At 49.8% G+C, this 20,775-nt stretch overlaps 1 protein-coding gene and 1 long non-coding RNA gene across 2 annotated transcripts in view; both read left to right on the forward strand.

The window, feature by feature from the left end:
• The first annotated feature begins 1,862 nt into the window (after positions 1-1,862).
• Positions 1,863-14,495, forward strand: LOC137160658 (uncharacterized). Its single transcript, XR_010921957.1, has 2 exons — positions 1,863-1,995; positions 14,415-14,495. It is a non-coding gene; the product is annotated as an uncharacterized lncRNA (long non-coding RNA).
• An 871-nt stretch (positions 14,496-15,366) lies between these two features.
• EFNA2 (ephrin A2) overlaps positions 15,367-20,775 on the forward strand; it is a 125,903-nt gene continuing 120,494 nt past the window's right edge. The window contains exon 1 of the mRNA XM_067559320.1: positions 15,367-15,503. Within this exon, the coding sequence (XP_067415421.1) occupies positions 15,382-15,503 (122 nt within the window). The 5' untranslated portion in view covers positions 15,367-15,381. The remainder of the gene's footprint in view (positions 15,504-20,775) is intronic.

Raw genomic sequence — 20,775 nt, forward strand, 5'->3', positions numbered from 1 at the left:
AAGCAGTTTTACTGAGTGCATCGCACGTCTCAGTCCGGTCCACGGGTCAAAGCAAGCAGCTCTGGGTCTCAGGGAAGTGATCTGCTAGTTCTTTATGTGCCATATAGGACAAAGTCCCTTGTGGCAGGGCAGAAAGAGGGCAGGCTTGGTACCAACTAGAAAAGGGATTCTCTCTCTCTCTCTCTCTCTCGACTGCAGGAGCCAGACCCCAGGGCTCTCTCTTTCTAGTTCCCAGCCTGTGCTGCCTATGGGCACCACCTGGCATCTCCAAAGGCTGGCACCCAGCAGTCACGGATGGGAAGAGACTGCTCACGACCGCATGGGACGGGCAAAAAAGGCTTGTGAGTGTTAGTGCCCCCTGCCGGTCCTTCCTCACCATTGGATGGCTGCGTTTTCCGGCCGGACTGTGTAATAGATTGCCAGGCCCGGAGGGGGCTGTCCGGCTTGACCTCCTGCATAATTCAGGCCGGAGGGTTTCACCCAGTTATCCCTGTATCGAGCCCACTGACTTGTGTCTGACGAAAGCCTCTCCCAGAAAGGTGGCCAATGTTAACTTCAAGAGACGGAGAACCCACTGCCTCGCCGGGTCGTGATTAGTCACCTCCCGGCTCAGAGCATGGGGCCTTCTTTCGGCTTGCCTTTAGAAGCGGAGGGGCAGTAGCTTCAGGCCAACTGATCCCTCCTCAACCCTTCTTCTCCTGCTGCCCCCGGCGTGGAGGCAAAGCTGTTAAAGTTCAGGCTCTTCGGCCCCTGAGCCGGGCGCAGCTTAGGGGAGCGGACAGGCCTGGGCTGACAGGGGATGCTAATGAGCCGGCAGCAACGCACTTGTGGCTGAGCATTACTTTGGGTTTCCTGACATTTGGGTCAGTTAATGGATTTGTCTCTTTCCCTCGCTGTGTTCCTCCCCCTCCCGCGGCTGCCCGGCCTGGTTGTAAATTAGCCCTTAATTTCCCACATGTGTCTTCGCTTAACTAGCAAGCTCCGCGCCGCCCAGCAGACAGTTTTGGATGAGTTTGGTATTCATGGAAGTGAGAGACTAAGAGCATTGGATTAAAGCCAGGTCTCGTGGGGGCGGATGCTGGGAAAACTCCTCCTCCCCTGCCCCAAATCGCAAGCCGCCCTGCCAACTGCCACAGCCGCTGCGGTTTCGGTCCTGCCCCCCCGGCTCTGTGGATGCCCCTCAACCGTTTGTTGCCCACCCTGCTCTCCCAATCTTGGGCTTCTGGCGCACTCCCAGCTCTGCCAGTGCCCTTCAGGCCTGGGGCTAGGGCCCCGCCTCGCATGCTTCTCTGTCCCGACTGCAGCCCCGCTGCTATTCCAGGCCTGAACCTCCCACGCACAGCTCTGCAAATGCCCCTTAAACCTGACTGGCCTCACCTCCGCCAGGCCCCCACACACCGACCTTTGTCAGTGCCCCTCAGTCTTGACCCCGAGTCCCCCTGTCCCTCCGCCATTCTACACCTCCCCCTCTCAACGCAGCTTTGCCGACGCACCTCACTTCTGGCCTTCCGCAGCCCCGGCTGTCGCAGGCCACATCCTCTCCTGAGCAGAGCTGTCAATCATGTCCCAAATCTGCACTCATTTATGATGCACATAAACTCCTCCAGGGGCTGAGCCCCCTCCCCCCACTCAGACATACTCCTGGCCTGCTATGGATTTGAATCCAGGTTTGCAAAAGACGCCCAGCAAGCCGTTAGAGCCCCTGGTTAACTGTTGCATCTAACAGGCAGCAGTCGTATGTGCTATTAAAGAGGCAGATCCAGGTCTGGGCCACGTTTTCGGAACCATTCAGTCTCATGTTCTTTTCAAACAATGAGCACTTTATTGTTTAAACAGGGAATTTCTTTCTTTCTTTTTCCCCCACCAGCAAATATTTTTCCTGCTCTCTGGACCAGCTCAGCTGAAACTAGAGCGGAGAGGCGTAAATTACACTTCCTTACAACCAGTCCTGGCCTCCTAATGCAGCAGAAGGCTGGAGATTTGAGAGTAATTAAGGTGAGTGGGGAGGGGGCGTGTGCTTTTCTTAATTAGCATCATTACAAAGAAAGAAAAAAAATCATACAAAATGTTTTTCTTCCCATCACCAAGAACTGGTCGAAGAAAAAATCGAGATATGAAAAGCTAGGCTGGGCCTGACAAGGAGACATGTAGAAAGTAAAACAGAACCTCACAGTAAAGTAAACATCTGTCTCTGTCCAGGGAGACTGTTAAGGAGGAGCAGGGAACGGGAGAAAAGATTACCAGGGCTGTTTTCTTGTGTTCTCTTTGCTTCTCCTCTTACAAGCCATTTTCCAGTAAATTTGATCCATGACTTTCCTGAACCCTTTGGCAGAGCCAGGCAACCTGATGCTGTCTGCCCAGGTGTGAGCGGGCAAAGCCTTCTGCAAACGGGTGTTGTCTAGTGGTTAGAGAAAAGGGCTGGGAGACAGGACTCCTGGCTTCTATTCACAGCTTTGGGAGGGGAGCGTGCTGTATAATGGTTGGAGAAGGGGACAGGGAATCAGGACACGTGGGATCTGTTCCCAGATCTAGGAGGCAGTATAGTCTAATGGCTGGAGCAGGCACTTTGGTATCAGGAGTCCTGAGATCTATTCCTGCCTCTGCCACTGACTCACTGCATGACCTTGGACAGGCCATTTAGCCTAAATTTTCAAATCTGGTCATTCATTTTACATGCCTTAATTTTGGGCTCTGAGCTGGGCACCCAAAACTGGAGGCACCCAAACCTAGTGGCTGCCCTTGAAACTATTGACGTAGGGCGCTCAGCGCCTCAGTCCCACAGTCCCGGAATAGCAGTGAAACAGATGAATCTCAAGGGACGTTGTGCGGCTCAACGATGTATTAATTACCATGATCATTGTTAACGTCTCTGTGCCAGGGTCCGATTCGAAGCCTTGTGAAGTCAATGGGAGACTTTCCAGTGACTTCACTGGGGTTTGCCTCAGACTGTAAGTGCAGCGGGTGCCATGGGAAGTGAAAATGAGTTGAACAAGCCAGCGTCCCTGGCCCAGATTGCTCGCCGGGCTAAATCACAGCGACCCCTCTGCATACGTTCCGTGGCGTTGCACCCTCGCGGCCCAGGTCTGAATCTGGCTCCGGCGCAAGGCACCAGCTGGCCCAAGGCAGAGTCCTGTGTTAGCTGAGCAAAGTGGGGGGTGGACTTGATAGCTGGAATTCCGGGGTGCGGAGGGGGCATGTCTTGAGGAGGAAATGGAGGGCTCTGGGTGGCTAGCTATTACATGGACAGCTTATCCAAGCACAACTAACATTAGTCGGAGCCTGGAGATGCTGGTGTGGAAGACGTTGTCGAAAGGCAGGTAGGTGTCAGCAAGACCTGGCCCCTTTCTCCTCTCCTGTATCTTCCCAGAGGGGCTTTTCCCAGTTGCTGACGCTGCTTGTTTGTTCCATCGGGGTCTTGGGTTTCCTTCTGAGCATCACCGCTGGATTTTATGTATCAAAACAGAGCAAAGTCCTGTCCCCCTTCCCTCTCCCCCCAGTAACCATTAGCCAAATGCCTGCGGCAGTCAGTGGTGGAGCTGGGCTCTGAGTAGCCCCCCAGGAGGGGGGGGATGTGGCCTGGGTAAGGACCACTGCTGCACAAAGGCCAGTAGGTTAGTCTGTTTTCCCACCGCACAGAGCAGCTGGTCTCCTGCCCTCAGCAAACCCTGAAGGCACCTTGGGAAAGGGTTAGTCATGGATTGACAGGCTCCGAGGCCAGACCGATCATTTAGTCTGACCTGTCGGCACCCGGCGCTTCCTGCCTTGAGCCCCGGCCACTAGGGTATGACCCAGGCCGCTAGCCCCATTGCACAGACGGGGAAGCCGACGTATGGCTGTTTTAAGCGATTGTCGCATTACGGAGGCACGAAGCTTACAGAAACTCCTTCCCCCACCCCCCCGCACCTCAAAACGACCCGCTCCTTGGTCACCGCTCCCCAAAGCCGACCGTCCCTCCTGGACACCAGCATTAGTGCTGCAGCGACCGACCCCACACGGACACCTCCCCTCTTTTATAACCCTGCCCTGCCCCACTTTCAAACTGAGCTGTTCCTGCAGGGACAGCCCCGCAAAGTGAGCTCCTCCCGCAGACGTGACCCGACGCCACCCCCCCTTGCAGCCACACACTGAAATGCCGTCTGTCACCCCTGCAAGCGGCCCTCCTGTATCCCAGGGAATGACTGCCCCCCAGGGACCCTGCCGCCCACCCCAGATGGAGCATTTCCTCTCCTAATGGCTTCCCGCTGACCTTGTGCCCCCCAGCCAGCTGCAAAAGGAACGCCTCCGCTCAGCCCTGCCGAGCCGCAGTCCCTCCTTGTCGCATCCCAGCCCCACTGAGCCGCCTCCCTTCTTCTGCCAACACCCCGATGCTGAAATCTGCCAGCCGCACTCCCCCCTCCTCCCAAATCCTAGTCCCCGCCACCCGTGTCCCCGCAGAATGGGCCTGGAATACACAGGGGCAACAAAAGGAGTAGGCTGATCTATTCAGGACCCTATCCAGGGCCGTAGCTCCCTCCTTCAAAACCAGCCTTTGTTACAGTCCTTCTGGTTCAGCTGCCTGCAGGGCCTCCTCCCGCAAGTACTTCCTGCCAGCATCCACTTTCCTCACCCCTTGGCCGGTGGGAAACTGCTACCACACGTCCTTGTTTCCTCTCCCCGCTTTGCCCTGGGTATTAGTTTCCTTCTCAAGTGGCTAGCGTTTTGCTGTGGGCTCCACTGCCCTTTATCCATCTGCTTGCAGAGCACTTAACCCTTCTCCTCGGCATCCCGTTAGCATTTCTATAAACAGGCATGCCAGGCAACCCGCTCACAGCTAGACCCTGGCGCCAAGGCCTCAGGCACAACTCCCGCTGACTTCAAGCCGCCGACGGTCAGATCTTCGAAAGCGCTCAGCACCCAGCAGCAATCACCAGCTTAAGTTTTCACATGTGACAAATGGTTTTGGGTGCCTGAAGTTAGGTACCTTAAAGCTTCCCAATTGTCAGAGGGCGAGTGCTCGGCACTTTCTGCAAATCAAGCCCCTACAGGGGGTCTCAGGTTGGACCCCCCCAAAAAAAATTCTTAGCTGTTTGGAACATTTGGACCATGGGAAGTGCCAGCTGCAAAGCACTTTCGAAAATCCGGCTGCTTCATCTCGGTGCCTAAATCGAAACTGAGCTGTTCTGGCCAGCTGGCAGTGAATCACTCTGTGCCTCAGTTGGCCCATCTGTAAAATGGGATAATAATACTCCACTGGCTTTGGGGAGCATTTTAAAGACCTATAGAAAAGCTAAGGGATGGTTTCTGTCTCCAGTGTCAGCCCCTATACGCTGCTTTGGTGGTTTAAACAGGGACCAGAACTGTACCACGAAGGGACAGGGGCAGGCAGTGGCCAGGACCTCCATAAAATGCCCTGTGCTGCCCTCCTCACAAGCCCTGCCACCAGGGGCAGGCCAGGTGTGGGGCTCTTCCTCTACATAAGAGCTCCCGTGAAGCTGCTTTAATTTACCCAGGGGACGTGGTGGCCCTGGAGCAGCCCAGAACGGTGAAGGCACAAAGGTGGTATAAAGCCTCCTCCACCCCCCACTTCTGCCCCTTCTGCACCTGAGTATTATTTTATTAAAGGCACCACATGGACCGCGTGCAGTGCACCATCACCACAGAGCAGCCAGTGTTTCCATGCGAGCCACGTACGTAGGGACAAAGCATCTTGGATCATCGTTTCCTTCATATTTTCTCCCCCTCCCACCCAGTTCCTCCAGGCACTCAGGTGCACACGTACTCAAATTCTCCCCGCACGCACATCGGCCCCCTGTAAGAACACGAACAGCGCAGGGCCAGCTCCTCAGCCGCTATAAATCAGCATTGCTCCATTGAGGCTGATTTACACCAACTGAGCATCTTGGCTCACTCTGTTTTTTATAAAGAAAGAATTAAACCAAAAGGATGGATGGAAAATACAGCAGAGGAATCCGATGCCACTTCGCGATGCTCAGCACAGCAACACGTACAAGTGCGTCATCCGTCCGCGCTATTGGGCTTGGAATAGGAAGAGTCGGTCTTAGTCTCTTTCCCGTACCTTTATTATTCAGATCACAGTAGCATCTGGAGGGCCCAATCAAGATCACTGACCCCGCCGTGCTAGGCACTGTACAAACACTCGCACAAGACATCCCTGCGCCAGGAAGCTTGCAATCCAAATGTAGTTAGTTGCCCAAAGTCATTTAGCAGCTCAGTAGCAAAGCCAGGAACAGGTTGCCCAATGCAACTCCTGTTTACAGTCACTCATAACTTTGCCAAATTTCAGCCATTTGGGCTGACCTTTTCCAAGCTGGGCGTCTGCCTGAGGTTGAATTACTCTGGAAAATTTCAATCAAAACGATAAAGCCATTTCCAAGAATCTGACTGGGGGGAAAAAATGCATGGTTTTGCCTGTGTTAAAAAATTCTGGCAACCTTCTCTTTAGCGCCCCCGTACTTTGGAGCAGCAACTTGAAATTTGGCTGGCGCTGGCCTTTGTGTCAGAGGTTTGCCTTTGGCCCCCGCTGTGAAAATCTGTCCAAATTCGGCCACATTATAAGCCTTTGAAAAACAGCAGTTTGCACATGCTCAGCAGAGCCTTCCCGGATTTTTAAGAGCGAAGTTTCCCAAAGATGCTGTCTGCAGGGCACGAGGCATGCTCCAGATCGGGGCTGAGCGGGACTTGCTCTGCAATCGCATCTCTGGACTGCTGCGGTCTGGACACCTGAGCTGTGTGCGGGCAGACTGTCTCCCCTGTGATCTTGATGACTCCTCCCCTGGGCCCAGGCAGCCGGGAGGGGGAAGCTACTTAGTTCAAATATAGAAGGGATGAGAACCGGACTGGCAGGGGAGAGGGAACTTGGGCCTGGGAGTTTGGGTGCAGGGTGAGGGGACTAGGAAGCAGAAATGGAGATTGGGATAGAGAGCTGGGTGAGGACTGCAGCTGTCCGGGGCAGGAGACTGGCACTGGGAACCCGCGGGCTGGGAGGAAGGTGGCAGATCTGATAGGAGAAGAATTGTCACTGAGTGAGCGAAGCGACTGGGACGAGGAGCCTCGGCGGGTGTTGGGAAACGAGACACGCTGAGCGTGGACAAGAATCCCGGGGTGGGAAACTGGGCCTGGCAGTGAGTGAGGACTGGGAACCCAGGCAGGGGACGCGGGAGAAAGACAAACAGCCTGAGGAGCTGGGAGTGGGGGGACTGGGACAGGTAGGGCCAGGAGACTGGGAGTCTGGAGGGGGGTGAGTAATTAGGACTTGCTGGGCAAGAAGACCAGGACTGAGGCGAGATGCCCGAGGAGTGGAAAATGGGGCTGGGGCGAGGAGCCGGGACTGGGACGAGGACAGGTTAAGAGGAACAGGGCAGAAAGGGTCAGAATCGGAGGGAATGAGTAGCAAACTCTGTGCTCCGTAGAACATGCTCCCCTCCAGAGCCTGGAGATTCCTGAGTCTCCCCATTCCTCCGCTGTCAGCAGATTTCTGTGTCGCTTACCATCCACCCTTGCTACCGGGTACTTCGTTAGCTCAGGTAACAGCTGTGTGGGGTGGATCTGAAGGGTCCAAGCCTGCTGATGAGCCACGGGGCTTGTCAATACGGCCACGTCTATACTATAAAGTTTTGCTGGCATAGCTATGTCAGCCAGGGGTGTGAAGAGGTGTAATCCCCTGACACCGACACCGCTGTGGTGGCAGAACTAGTGTAGGTGCAGTTACGTCAGCAAATTGGCTGCTGATTTCACGCGGGGGTGAGGGAGAAGGGCTGGAATAAGCTATCCCAACAGAAGGGCAGGTTTTGAACAAGGAGGAGAAAATGAAATATTGACGAGCTGTTCATAAGTGAGCCCTGTCTGTCCTCTGTGCTGAACGGGGGTCCCAGTGGTGAAAAATGACATGCGTGATCATTTAATTGATGACTGTGTCCTAATGCATATCCACAAATCAGCTGAGTGACTCTTGCACCCACAATCTTCATGCTGGCATTTTCCTCACTTTTGAGGGCTTGACTTTGCAACCTCAATAACGTTCCTTTAATGTAGCTTTTTGTGTGTAACAGATGCGTAATCTGTGGAGCAGGGAAGAGCTACAATGTCCGTCCCTGGGTCACCATGACTTCCTAAACTCAGCGCAGATTTGCCAAATGCAAAATACATTCCAAATCAAACCCTGGATTGGAAACCCCTAACATCATACGTATGCATGGGGGGGAGCCAAACCTAGATCTTGCTCTGAATTTTTGTAAACAGGACCCTGCCCTAATCATGGCCCGAGTCCAGATTTCAGAGCCCATTGTCCCCAAACTTGGGGGTGTTTGAAATCTGGATCCACACCTGAATCCTGCTGTAGATAAGATTTTGGGGGCGGGGAAGCGGGGAGAAGGTGCCATAGAAATGTACAATATTTATTAATGATTATGAATAAATGACTGGTTGTCTCACAGACACACAGAAAGCAGCTGGCAAAACAGCCAGGGCATGGAATTTCTCTTCTGGTGCCTAGGAGAGGTCGCTGCATGACACCCCCCCTCCGAGCTCTGCTCTACCCTGTAAGTGTGATAGGACAAAAGAGGAGGCCTAGATCTGTGACTGCAGACGTCAAACAGCAGGGAAATGTGTCCTTCAGCTGACGCGCTGAGAGAGACGTTTAGCCTACTTTGCCATGTCCCTCTCATCTTCCTCTGCTGGAGCTGCCCCAGCTCAGCCTTCCGTGGTGCTGACCTGGGATGGGCGCTAGCGCTTGTGGCTCACAGCCCCCCTGGATCCAGTGGTCATGGGGGGTGGGTCGGAAATGCAGGGTTTCCATGAGAGTCAGCAGCAGGAAGATGGGCAGGAACAGACCGGCTCAGTTGGAGAAACTCTGAAGGAGGCCACTGGCCCCAACCCTGCTCCACCAATAGCTTTTGATCCCCCTGTCTACCTGTTTATACGGGTCCCAGAGCAGCTCTGGCGTAGAAGCAATAGTTACTTCTTCACAGCTGAGGTGGTCAGGACATGTCACCCATATGCCAGAACACCGGCTTCCGAAAACCCTCTTTTATGGTGAACTGAAGGAAGGCAATTGAGCTAAGGGTGGTCAGAAGCTACGCTATAAAGACATCCTTAAGAGACATCTCAGGACAGTGGACATCGATGTGGACACATGGGAGACGTTGGGAGAAAACCGTGTACAGTGGAGATATGCTGAAAAGGTAGAAGAAAAACGATTAGCAACTTATCAGCATCAGCGTCAGCTAAGACCCAACCTGGCTGGAAACCAACAGAGAGAGACAGCTCCTGCCCACCATGTGGCCGATGTTTCCGTTCAAGAGCTGGACTTACATCTCATCAGCGTGCGGGAAAGTGCTAGCTTCTCCCTCCCGTCATCACGGTTCGCGATGGCCAGCCGAAGAGCAGCACTGGAATCGGAACAGTAGCGAGGAGGGAATGCCAGTTGCCTCCTGAAGCCAAGCGACCCTGCTGGGAGATGGGTGAGGTCAGCCTTTGGCAAATCTGAACCCATTCTGGGCTTAGGAATGCGGAGAGACCAAGGGAATTCCGGCTCTTGCAGGGACCGGTCCCTTCTGGTGTGAGTGCGATCCCATCAGCTGCCACACCGGACAGCATCCTCTTTGCACTCTGGCTCTTTGCTGCCTCCACCAGGCTTGTGCTGCCCTCCTGTTGGTTTGCATAAGCTAAGTAAGGGTGGGCTGGATCGAATTGTCGGATGGGAGACCATCTCCACGCCGGTTTTGGTTGGTGCTTCAGTAGATGGTGCTCTTCCCTCTGAGTACTGAGCCCACGGGGCTATCTTTTGTATGTGCTGAACAGCACAGATCCTCTCCACTTGGAGCTGTCACCGATCCTGTCGCTACTGATGCTTTGCTCTGCTTTAACACCTTCTGGTGGAGGATCTCAAAGCGCTTTGCAAACAGGAATGAATCGATTCTCACTCAGATCCGTGTAGATGTTGCCCCGTCCTGCCTCATCCTGCTGTCCAGATCAGAAAACAGACACAGAGCAACTGAGCAGTCACACAGAAAGTCTATAGCAGAGCCAGGTCTCTGGTCCCTGGACTACTATGCTTTAGCCCCAAGAGAGGCATTAACATGGCAGCTAGACAGGATTTCAGTGCTGCGTCTGGCTCCCCCTTCACCATCCGTCTTTACGCTTTTGTGTGCAAGGCTGCAGGTTTCTCAGTTGCTGCGTTCCACCCCAGAGCAGGCTGCACCTCTCTCCTTGGTGAAGTGTTCTTCCCCGTTGGTATAGCTCCTTCGGGAGAAGGAGCCCCGCATCAGTGTGAGCTGTGCCATTATTATTATTTTTAGAAGATGGCGTAGCAAGGACAGGGGTAACCTGGATGGGAGCTGGCCGTGAATTTAAAAGAACGCTCACGTCGTCCTGAAAGCTCCCGTGGGGGAAAAACATTTCTCTCTGTGTTTCCGCTCTCTCAATTGTGTTTGAAGTTTAAAGTTTTTTGATCTTAATTGGCATTTTTGAGCCTCCTGCCAGCAGCCACCATCCAGCTGAGAAGTAACATGGTCGGGCAGCCTGGTGTCAGGGAGTGGAAATCAGTTTCTGCACAGCTTTCCTGCTGGATTGACAATGGGAGGGACTGTGCTTTTTCTCTGCTTATGATCCCACAAATCACATCCACTTCAGGGCGATCTTCTCTCTGTGCCATCAGTGGGCTGGAGGGGGATCCTCAAAGAATATGAGGTTCTCCCCGTCTTTGGATGTCCCCAGTTCAGATTTCCACTAAAAGCCTTTTCTCCACACCAAGAGGGTTCACTCGCTAAGATCACAGTAGCAGCAACCTGTGCTGCAGCTGGATGCTTGAACAGGCCCAGGAATTTTTTCTTTAGCATTTAAAAAAAGGATCAAATTCAGCCCTGGGTGTAAGCAGGTGTGACTCATATTGAAACCAAAGGGAGCCGAGAGGAAGGATGACCTTATGGAATGGTCTGTGTTCCGTTCCCAGCTCTGCCATAGGATTCCTTAGGCAAATCACTTCATCTCGCTGGGCCTCAGTTCCCCATCTGTAAAATGGGGATGCTAAGCCTTTGTCTCTCTGGTTTAGTTTGTCTCTTTGAGGCAGGGACTGTCTCTCACTATGCGTCCATACAGTGCCTAGCGCAATAAGGCCCCGATCCTAACTGAGACGATAAGAAGGACTATTACCAGCCATTAAACAATACCCTAGAAGTGGTGTAACAAAGTTGCCCCATAGGATCAGATGCTTCCATCTCACTTCCACATCAAAATCTGTAATATACAAAGGAGGCCTGCTGAAGTTCTTGAGATTTCTCAGGCTTTGTAACCTGTCTGATCAGCACAAACTTGAGAGGCTTTCTGGCCTGTCAGAGAGCGTTTAAGTGGCAACGGTCATTTGCAGGTCCTCAGCCTGCATAGCCTTTTCTGCCTGGTGTCCAAGCATGTTTATTGTGGGTTGTTTCTTCTTAGAGACAGAAGCCATTGTTTGGCTCCTGCCTTTGACAGGTGGAGGTCATAAGAAGCTTCTTCTCCAGTATGAAATGCCCTCTCAATTCATCATGGAAAGCCAGTTATCGTCATGGGTCATACAAGCTCCTTTCCAGATGATCTAAGCCAGAGCCAACCTGTTCCTGGTAGTTCTGCTTCATAAGGCCATGCGGGGCATCTCAGGCCATGCTCAGCTATTTGTGAGTGGCCAGAGTCGCTCGCTGTCCTTTAAAGAGTCCTCTCCTGGTTCCCAGCCAGGTGCTTTAAGGTCCTGGAAAAATCTCCATTCTGGCTTGGCTTGGGACTGATCCAGTTTTTCCCGAGCCTTCAGGAAGCTCACTTCTCTAGCTCTGCTGCTTGGCCAGAATATTTTTTGTGCTGTTTTAGTTTATTCTCCCCCCTCCCCCTCCCCGTGTGCACTGCAGGTTGCAGTTTTACACAGCCCAAGAGGCATAAGTCTGACACTACGCCAACCGCGGCTGGTCCCCTCTTCCCAAATTGTTTCCCTTGCTTGTTGCTGCTGCTGTGATCTTAGCGAGTGAACCCTGCTGGTGTGGAGAAAAGGCTTTTAGTGGCTGGTCTTGATGAATGAAAACAAGTAAAATTGATGGACAAGTGGACAGCTTTATGATATCTTCGTGCTGACAGGAAGAAAGATTGGTTGACTGTGGCTTGATAGAGAAATTTCTTGATGGGAGTCAAATAAAGAGACGTATAACCTGGCTGACAGAGAAGTCAGTTGCGCGGGAGGAGGAAGAATTCTGCCTTTATTTTTTGAGGATGTAACACCCTCATTGGCTTTTTCAAAAGAGATTTGCTAAATAATGATGCAAATCTGTATTTTATTTATGTTGCATCCAGAGAACATATCTCAAGTGCTTCATAACAGAGTTTGTTTTTTGTAACCTCCCCGCCCCCAATTAAAAGTATATGTGATTAAAGGCCACATTAAAAAGGTATTTAGGTGCCTAAATCTTGATGGAAGTCAGATGAAGAGACACACAGCCTTGGTGACAGAGAAGTCAGTTGCACTGGAGGAGGAAGAATGGTCAGATTTACAAAGGTGTCTGACTCCTGTTGATTTCTGTGGGCACCTGCTTGTTTTTGATAAGCCCAGTAAGTGCCTAGCTGCAGCTTTAGATGCCTAAACACCACTGTAAAACTGGCCCATCAGCAGCCCTGGAGCAGGTGGAGGGCATGGCTTTGTGGGCTGTGTCTAACCTGGACCTGCTGGAATTGCAAAATTGTTCACATTTGCCCCAGCATCAGCTTATCCTTTTGAGCCTGAGGGGATGATAATTGGTGCTTAGGGGTCTGAAACTCGCCTGCCCTCAGCTCTCACTTGAAGTCATTGGGAGGTGAGGGTGCCCAGCACTTTGCAGCATCAGGCTTTCATCTGAGGCCGGTAAGTGGTTTGCCATACACTTTACTGTGCGTGGGTCTTTTAGAAGAGACCTGAAATAACCAAGCTCCTGTCTGCCTGCTTGGAATGTAAAGATCCCAAGGTGTTTGTCATATGGGTTTGCTCCTGCATTCCTGGCTAAGAGTTCTCCCCTGCACTGGTGTTCGCAAATTATTCTGCAGCAATGGTGCAAAACACCACAGTTTACCTGAGGGACTCTGCAGGGTTCGGGGCCCATCCTATTCTATCCCTGCTTGAAGGGGGGGGGTTGCTGCGTGCTAGCTGGCCACCCCCGTGATCCTCAGGACATCGGTGTGCGTACAGCCTGTGAGCGGATGAAAGATGCTGTGTGTAATGGGACAGGGCTTTGAAAGCAAAGGGCCAAATGGAGTTGCAGGAGCTGGCAGTCGGGACAGGGCTTTGGTCCTGCAGGTGTTGTATGAGTGTTAAGTATTATTATAAAGATAATATCGTCTGTCTACGGGAGCTACGAATGGACGTGACGTCTAAATGCAAACTATGGTATTATTATTTTACTATTTGATTGTGTCATCTATGATTTAGGGATAAAAAGTACTGGATAAAGGCAGGGTATTTTATCCTATCTCTCTCTCTCTCTCTCTATCTGTGTCCTCTGGCTGTCTACCTACCCCATATTTGGGCCCTTCCATTTGATTTTTTAAAGCACTCCTTGCCCTTCACACAGAAAAGTCCAGCCTCAGCCAATGAATCCAGACACCCAGCACACAGGTCTGGCCCCCTCCCAGGCCCCCAGACAGGCAATGAAAAGCTCAGGCCCGGACCCCCTGGGTTTGCAATTAAAGGCCAGGTTCCCCAGCTGCCTCCACTTCGTGCGCGCCCCTTCCAAGCCCCCCCTCGCTCGCTCTCCAGACGCTTCCCCCCTCCCCCCCCGCCTCCCTGCAGAGGTGGGGCCAAACCCGTGCGAGCTTGGCGCCGGCCAACCAACCTTGAGCCCGGGGCCCCGCCTCTGTGAATGGGGGGCCGAGCCCGCGGTTCGGGTGACCGCAAGTGGCAACAATGTGTCAGTTTCACTAGGAGCCGGGGCGTGCGGCTCCCGCGAAAGCAGCCGGGCAGCAGCCGGCCGGGGGAAGGCGCCGGCGCGGCAGGAGGGGGACCGGGGAGCAGTTTCCGGGCACGTCCCTGCAACTTTGGCCTGAGGGGTGCGGGTGGGGGGGCCGGAATAGTCGCTGATCACGATGCACTTGCATTAAAACCCAGAAAGGGGAAGGGGGGGAGGAGAGGCCTCCTGGCCCCCCCCTCCCCCCGCCGCCCTCCTGCAACAGCCTCTGCCTTTTGTATTTCATTTCGGTGCAATGTTGGTTCAGTTGGTCTCTGCCCATTTCGATCCAAAGTGAACGAGAGAGGACGCGGGGGAGGGGGCCAAGGGGGGGGGGGGGGATCTTGGATGCAAGAGGGAAGCTGCATATGCAGGGAGCCAGGACCGCGCCGGGGAACCTGTTGTAGGCTGGAGCGGATCCCCCCCTTCGTGGCACGGGCTTTGCGGAGTCTGGTCCCCCGATGACACCCCGTTCTGTTTTTGCAGGGGTGGGGACGGCAGCAGGAACTCAGCCCTTCGTGGACGACGAAAGGCAGCTGGGAACGCTTTAACGGGGGGGGAGAGAAATGATTCACGCTTGGAAATATTTGTTCGTTGTGGGTGCGGTGTGGACTGGCCGAGGAAGATGAGCTGGCTGTGAAGGAAAAACCCCTCTGTGCATCGCCGGGACTGCGTGCGAAGTTGCCGGCTCCGCTTCGTTTCCTCCTCGGGAGCAATGGGCTGGGTCTGTGGGGCCGGGCTCTGGGGCAGAAGAGGACCCACAAACTTTGCCTGCTGACTTTGCTGCTCTTTGCAGAGGGCTGAGCCAGCCGGGACTGCTGAGGGATGGTGCGGAGATCGCCTGCAACCTGTCGCTTGATTCCGCCGGATGCTGCTGGTGCTCCCTCTCAGTTTGCTTTGAATTTGCACCGGTTGGATTGAAGCTTTCTTTCTTTCTTTCTTTCTTTCCTTTTGTAAAGACATGGGATCCCGTCACCTCTCCTGCCAAAAAGCCACCGAAAGAGTTTGAGAACCGGGGACTGTGCTGGTGCAGAGAGAATGCAGGAGACCAAGGCGAAGGGAGAAAGTTATCGGTGAATTCCCCCCCATCCCCACAGGACTTTCATCTACCGCTGGATTCTTGGGGGGAAAAGATCCCCTCAGCCCCACCTAGAAAAAGAAAACCAGATCCACTGAAGACCGGCAGAGCTTTGGTTCCCAAAAGATCCGATTGCAAGAAGGGGCGAGTGCACACATAGGACCTGCACGTGCTGCCTGGCGGTGGTTGCAGGAGAGGATTCTCTGCTCTGAATACAGCGGGATTGTTTAGTTGCATCCAGAGACAGGGCAACCGGGGGCCCTGGAAAGAAATGAACCGGCTGCATTCTTGGTAAAGCGAGGCCTTGCAGATAAATCGTGGGAGGGAGGCGGGGAGGGGGGAGAGAAAAGAAGGAAGAAAGGAAGATAAAATACGATGGTGCATTTGGAGGTGGCCGTGCTGCTGGTAGCCCTAGTGGGGGTCTGTGTCTGGACTGATGATACTGGGAAAGTTATCTCGGATCGTTATGCTGTTTATTGGAACAAGAGCAACCCCAGGTAAGATGGACAGAAGCCAAATGCATGTTTGCACTCTCCACCCTCAACCTCAGGGCAGCATCAGAGAGACTAGCCAGAATCCCCCGTGTTCCCCTGTTGCAGCCCTAGGACAAGAGAGAGCTGGGCCGGGGGGGGAGGGGGCTAGTGGATGGGGTGGGGGTGGGGGAAAGAATCTGGCTCACATCATCATTTTGCTGTTGTACATGTGTTTGTTAGGTGGGTGGGTGTGTTGGCTGGGACAAGAGGGTCTTTTATTCTCCAGGGATGCACCAAGCCTGCAACAGAGCAGTTCCTGCTGGGAGATAGATCTGGCTCTGTGTGTGTATATATATGTGTGTGTGTGTATTTCCTTCCCCCTCTTTCCTCCAAAGAGCCCAGTGGTAGTGATCAGGACAGAATGCAAACTTAATGATCCATTCAAGCAGAGTCAGTCTGAGGCGAATAAGGTGAAAAGTGCAAATCAGACGGTGCCTGGGTTTTTATATTTGTTCATGTAGCAGGAGCAAAAAGGGCAGGATTATCAAGCAACTGGGGAGATTATTTTATGTGAAAGTTACCAGCAACTTTTCAGCCCAGCAAAGACCTGATTTCCCAAAGAAAGATGGATGCCTTCCTTGAGAGTTGCAAACAATCTGTATTAGTTGATTTGCCTTGTGTGGTTTCTTTTTTATTGCTGACTGGTTGCAAAGCGAAGCATTCCTAAATAATGAATCGTGTCAATTTGCTCATTCAGACGCCTCTGTTGTAAAACCGGGAGTGTCAGAAGTACACATGCATACATGTGGAAATACACATAGGTTTGGTGTAGCTATTATTTTATTTGGTAAGAACCAACAGCATTCTTCGCTTGCGGAGTGATTTGATATCCTCAAGGAAATCGGTGTGTTTTATTAATACAAGTATTTGTTGCAAAAAAAAAAAAAAAAAAAAAAGCAATACTGGGCAATATGTTTGCAGTGAATAATGGACTTTTTAATAAATAATTAAGAACTGCAGCTACCCGTAAGTCTCATCCTGAACAGGAAAAAAAAAAAAAAAGCAGCCATTATATTTTATTATTTACTGCTGCTAGTTTAAGGGGCTTTGCATGAGTTTTGGTTTTATACTTTTAAGTCCCCGTTGAAGCGAAACTGATGTGAAACCAATAGATATAGATATTATTTTTACAACTCTGTTTTTTGGCAGACACATTGCTGGCACCAAATATCCGTTCACCCAGAAGCCAATTCTGGGAAGTTGTGAGTCTGCTTAGCCAAGGTGAACAAATTATAGCAGTTTTCAGAACCACTGCAGACTGTAAAATCAATTACACGTCACTTAGGAACTCTCTTCTTGTTGAATTAAACACCCTCCTCAGATGGCAGTTGTTCATCTTTCTTTGATTACTGCCTGCTGGTTCAGGTGTACATTGGTTGCAGGTAAATATGGCTCATGCAAGAATGTTTTTCTCAGTTGCCTTTTTAAAGTTTACAAAAGGCTCAAGAAGAAGCCTCTGTCCCTGTCTGAGCTGCACTAGGTATAAAGATGAGGTCTGTGTGGGCAAGTCATTTTGTTGCTACTTGGGGTGCAGGAGGCCTGTAGATTCTTGTGTATTTTTCAGTAGTGAGGATTTCCATTCCTCAGGAAGTCAGACCCCAAAAAGGCCATATTACCTTTCTAGATTCATATGAAACCAAATAAGATAACTTTGCCCTGCCCTGCCCTATGGACCATACTAGGAATTCTGCAACCTATGGGTGTGTGTTCTTAAATTTGCTACATATTTGTTGTGAGATATTTAAACACTTCCATACCCCTTGGCAATGAACTTTGGGTAAATTCAAGGTTTCCCTTCTGTGCAAAATCCTGAGCTGGTCCTGTCTGAGTTATGGGGGCTCTTGAAACAGAATGGATTTTCCTATTTGACTTTAAAAGAAATCTTAACTGTGGGAAACGTATGCTGTGGAGCCATGAATGTACACCCTGAGAACCCAAAATATGTAACAAAAGGCATCTTGTGCTGCCAGTTATTGCTACATAATTATTGAAAATAAACGTCCAGGGCTGCTTCAGCGATGAGACTAGAAAATGTGTTTTCTGTGTTGAGAGGCTGATAATGGTTTTTGCAAAATATTATTCAGTTTACCAGCGTCTGGTAAATAGACCACAAAACAGGGATTGCTTGTGGTGTGGAAAACTCAGAATTGAGAAACAAGATTTCCCAAATACTGTAAGGGAGGGAAAAAAATTTAACCTTTTTTTTTCTTTTCATTGCAGTTGAAGAAAAGGGCCTTTGGTTACTTTAGATTAATTTGTCTTTCTTTGCATTTAATTCTGTTCTTTCAAAGGTTAATTTAAACAAAACAAAGCTTTAGTTTTGTTGTAATTCTTTTAAGTCTGAATTTTTTGGGGGAAAACCAGATAGTTTAAGAGTTTTAAATCAAGATGAAATTATCGTCCCCCTCTTGACTCAGGTGACTAAGACCATAAGGAATCCCTCTCCCCCTAAAAAAAACCTGCTTGAAATAGACACATTTGTGGCAGTTCTGTACAAAACCTACTTTTTACAATTAAAAAAAAAGTTAAGCTGGTCAGCAAAATCTTCTCTGTACAGAACTAAATATAATTATCATTGAGTTTGTAAGGAACAGTATGCGTGCTAGTTTTATTTGTACCCAGTTTGTATGTGCCGTTTCCTTTAGATCTTGTTTCTTTTATTTGGGCAAAATGTGTATTTTTCAGGTCTCTTCAGAACCTGCAGAGCAATAAATCCATGCAGGTATGCAAACGTGAACCTTAGCTGATCCTTATGTAAAGATCTGTGACCCCTTGTAACAGTGAAATAGACAAATAGGTAGCGAAACAGACAAAATGTTGCTGCTGACAGGGGGAGACCTTCTGCACTTCCAGGCTGGAGGTATTTTCCCCCCTCTTGCTGTGGGAAAGCTCCGAAGGGAACCTTTAATAGAGAACTTTTTATTTTCCAGTTCGCTTCCTGACAGTATGAATGGACTCTTCATTCGAGAGTTGATCTCCAGTGAAATTTTTACATTTTATTAGAGCTCCCAATTGTATTTCCATGAGGATCTCTGTCCAAACAAGCGTAGCGTGATGTATGGAGTGGAGGCTGATGAGTCAACTTGTGCATGTGTCTGTGGTGCAAGTCGATCTGGCTTACTAGTATGTCACTTATATAACGTATCTCTAGTTACCTATAGACTGTTAGATACACACAGGAGTGGGAGAATGTTAAGAGTTTTCCCACCAGCTTTATTTATCCGGCCATCACATATTCTCTTGCAGGGATAAACAGGATCTTACAATGTACAATTTCTTCCAGTGCCATGTCTCTGCTGTCCAGCTCATACAGTTACCCTGAAGTTTGGGAATCCCACCCTTTCGTGCGTGCGTCCCTGTAATGGCTTCTTTATGGGCTGATTTTGTTGCATATGGATTTTATTATCTCTCTCGCATTTTTGTGGGGGGTTGGAAAGGAGAGATGTTTTTTCCCCCCTTACTAAGTTTTTGGTTACAGCTTCAATTCCTTCCCAGCTTCCACGGCCTTCGCTCTTTTCTTTTGTTCTGTTAAATGCCAAACATGTGCAAGGGCCCTTGCAAGATAGAATGGATGGGGCTTTAACGTATGTTATGTGACCGATCAAGTTTTAGGATCCAAGTCGTTAGAACTGGGGGACAGTATCGAGAGATACTTTGGGTCCGTTTCTGTGACTGGGTGTCCAAGGATTGTTACAATAGTACTAAAAGCTGAAATTAGTTGATGTTACTTTACCACCCTCCCCTTGATATAAAGATCTCAATAATAACGCTCACCTTCTGTTATAAGGCTTATGACTTTTACTTCCCAGCTTCATGAAACCCCGCTATAATTGCTCCTTTTCAACAGCCGCCTCTCTACAAGCCCCGGCGGGAGGGGGTGTTATATAGGAGGGAGTGGGGTATTTACCACTTAAAATAATGTTTGACAAGGAAAGTATATCTGCAAAGAGAAAAATAGGGGAAGGAGGAGCAAAAATAACAACAACAACAAAAAAGAGAAAAGGAAAAAAGGACAATGAAATGAGCCAGTGGAATTTAGCTAGATGTTTTAGCAGCATTTGGATGCGGTTACAGATACCGAATTTTCCTGATGCGGTTACGTCCTGCATTGTGGTGTGTGTCGCCGTTCTGGGTGACTGGATGCAGGAAATTTAGGGCAGTTTATTAGATGTAGTAAACACAGAATTTTCTGATGAGTTTTCTGTTAATTTTTTTTAAACCAAAAAGTGATATTTTTATTTATTTATCTCTAGAGATGGCAGAGGTTTGCGTCAACCTTTAACAAAAATATTTTTGTCTGTTTTTTTCCATTTCGATTTTTGTTCTTTTCCATCTTGTTTAATAAAGGAGAAATGGGAAATATTTTTTTTTTTTTAAAAAGGAACAAAACCCATAATCCTTACAACACGCGCACCTGCCTTTGTAATATGTTTTTTCCCCCTTTTGATTTGTACTATAATTTATACTCCATAGAAACCAATGTTAAATCTCATGGTCCAGATGATTTGTCCGGGTTGCAGTAATTCCACACTTGATAATTGTGACCAAATTAAAAAATTAAAAAATTAAAAATTAAATTGAGACGCTATGGTCTACCCATTCTGTACACATTTTTAACATTGTTGCAATAGATTGAGAGAGACCTATTTATAGAAGTATTGTAACCATGCGTTTGGAAAATGTTAGATGTGTTGTATTAAATATGTCTCATATTGGGAAGTACAGAAATAGCTGAAGGAGTGCTAAGATATATTATATATCTCTATCTATATATAGCTTTCTCTGTAAATATACACCCATTTATAGACAACATATATGTACTTATATACACATACTTGTGTGCGTGCATGTGTTTGTGTGTGAGATATATACACACTAATACTTTTGTATATGCTTAAATGATGGAGATACCAGTTGTTCCCATGAAGCTACAAACACCCCAATCAAGCCACATAAAATGGGCATATTGTTTCCTGTCCGTAGATGTGTATCCATGTTACATGCATGTAGACAGTAATATCTAAAAGGGTCCACTTTAATATTGGTTCACAGGAGTCATTATATAATTGCATGCAAACCTCAACATACAAACCATGCTTGTTTAACATCTAGTGATGGAAGAGATCCTGATTTGGAACTCCAGTCCATTGCTTGACCAATTCAAGATGGTTCGCGTCAGTATGTTTTCTAGAGCGCTGTATCGTTGAGTTTTAAAGGTCCCGAGCGATGTGGTTTT

Source organism: Emydura macquarii, unplaced genomic scaffold (assembly GCF_026122565.2).
Source record: "Emydura macquarii macquarii isolate MOO-44397 ecotype Brisbane River unplaced genomic scaffold, CSIRO-AGI_Emac_v2 contig_306, whole genome shotgun sequence".
Lineage (NCBI taxonomy): Eukaryota > Metazoa > Chordata > Testudines > Chelidae > Emydura > Emydura macquarii.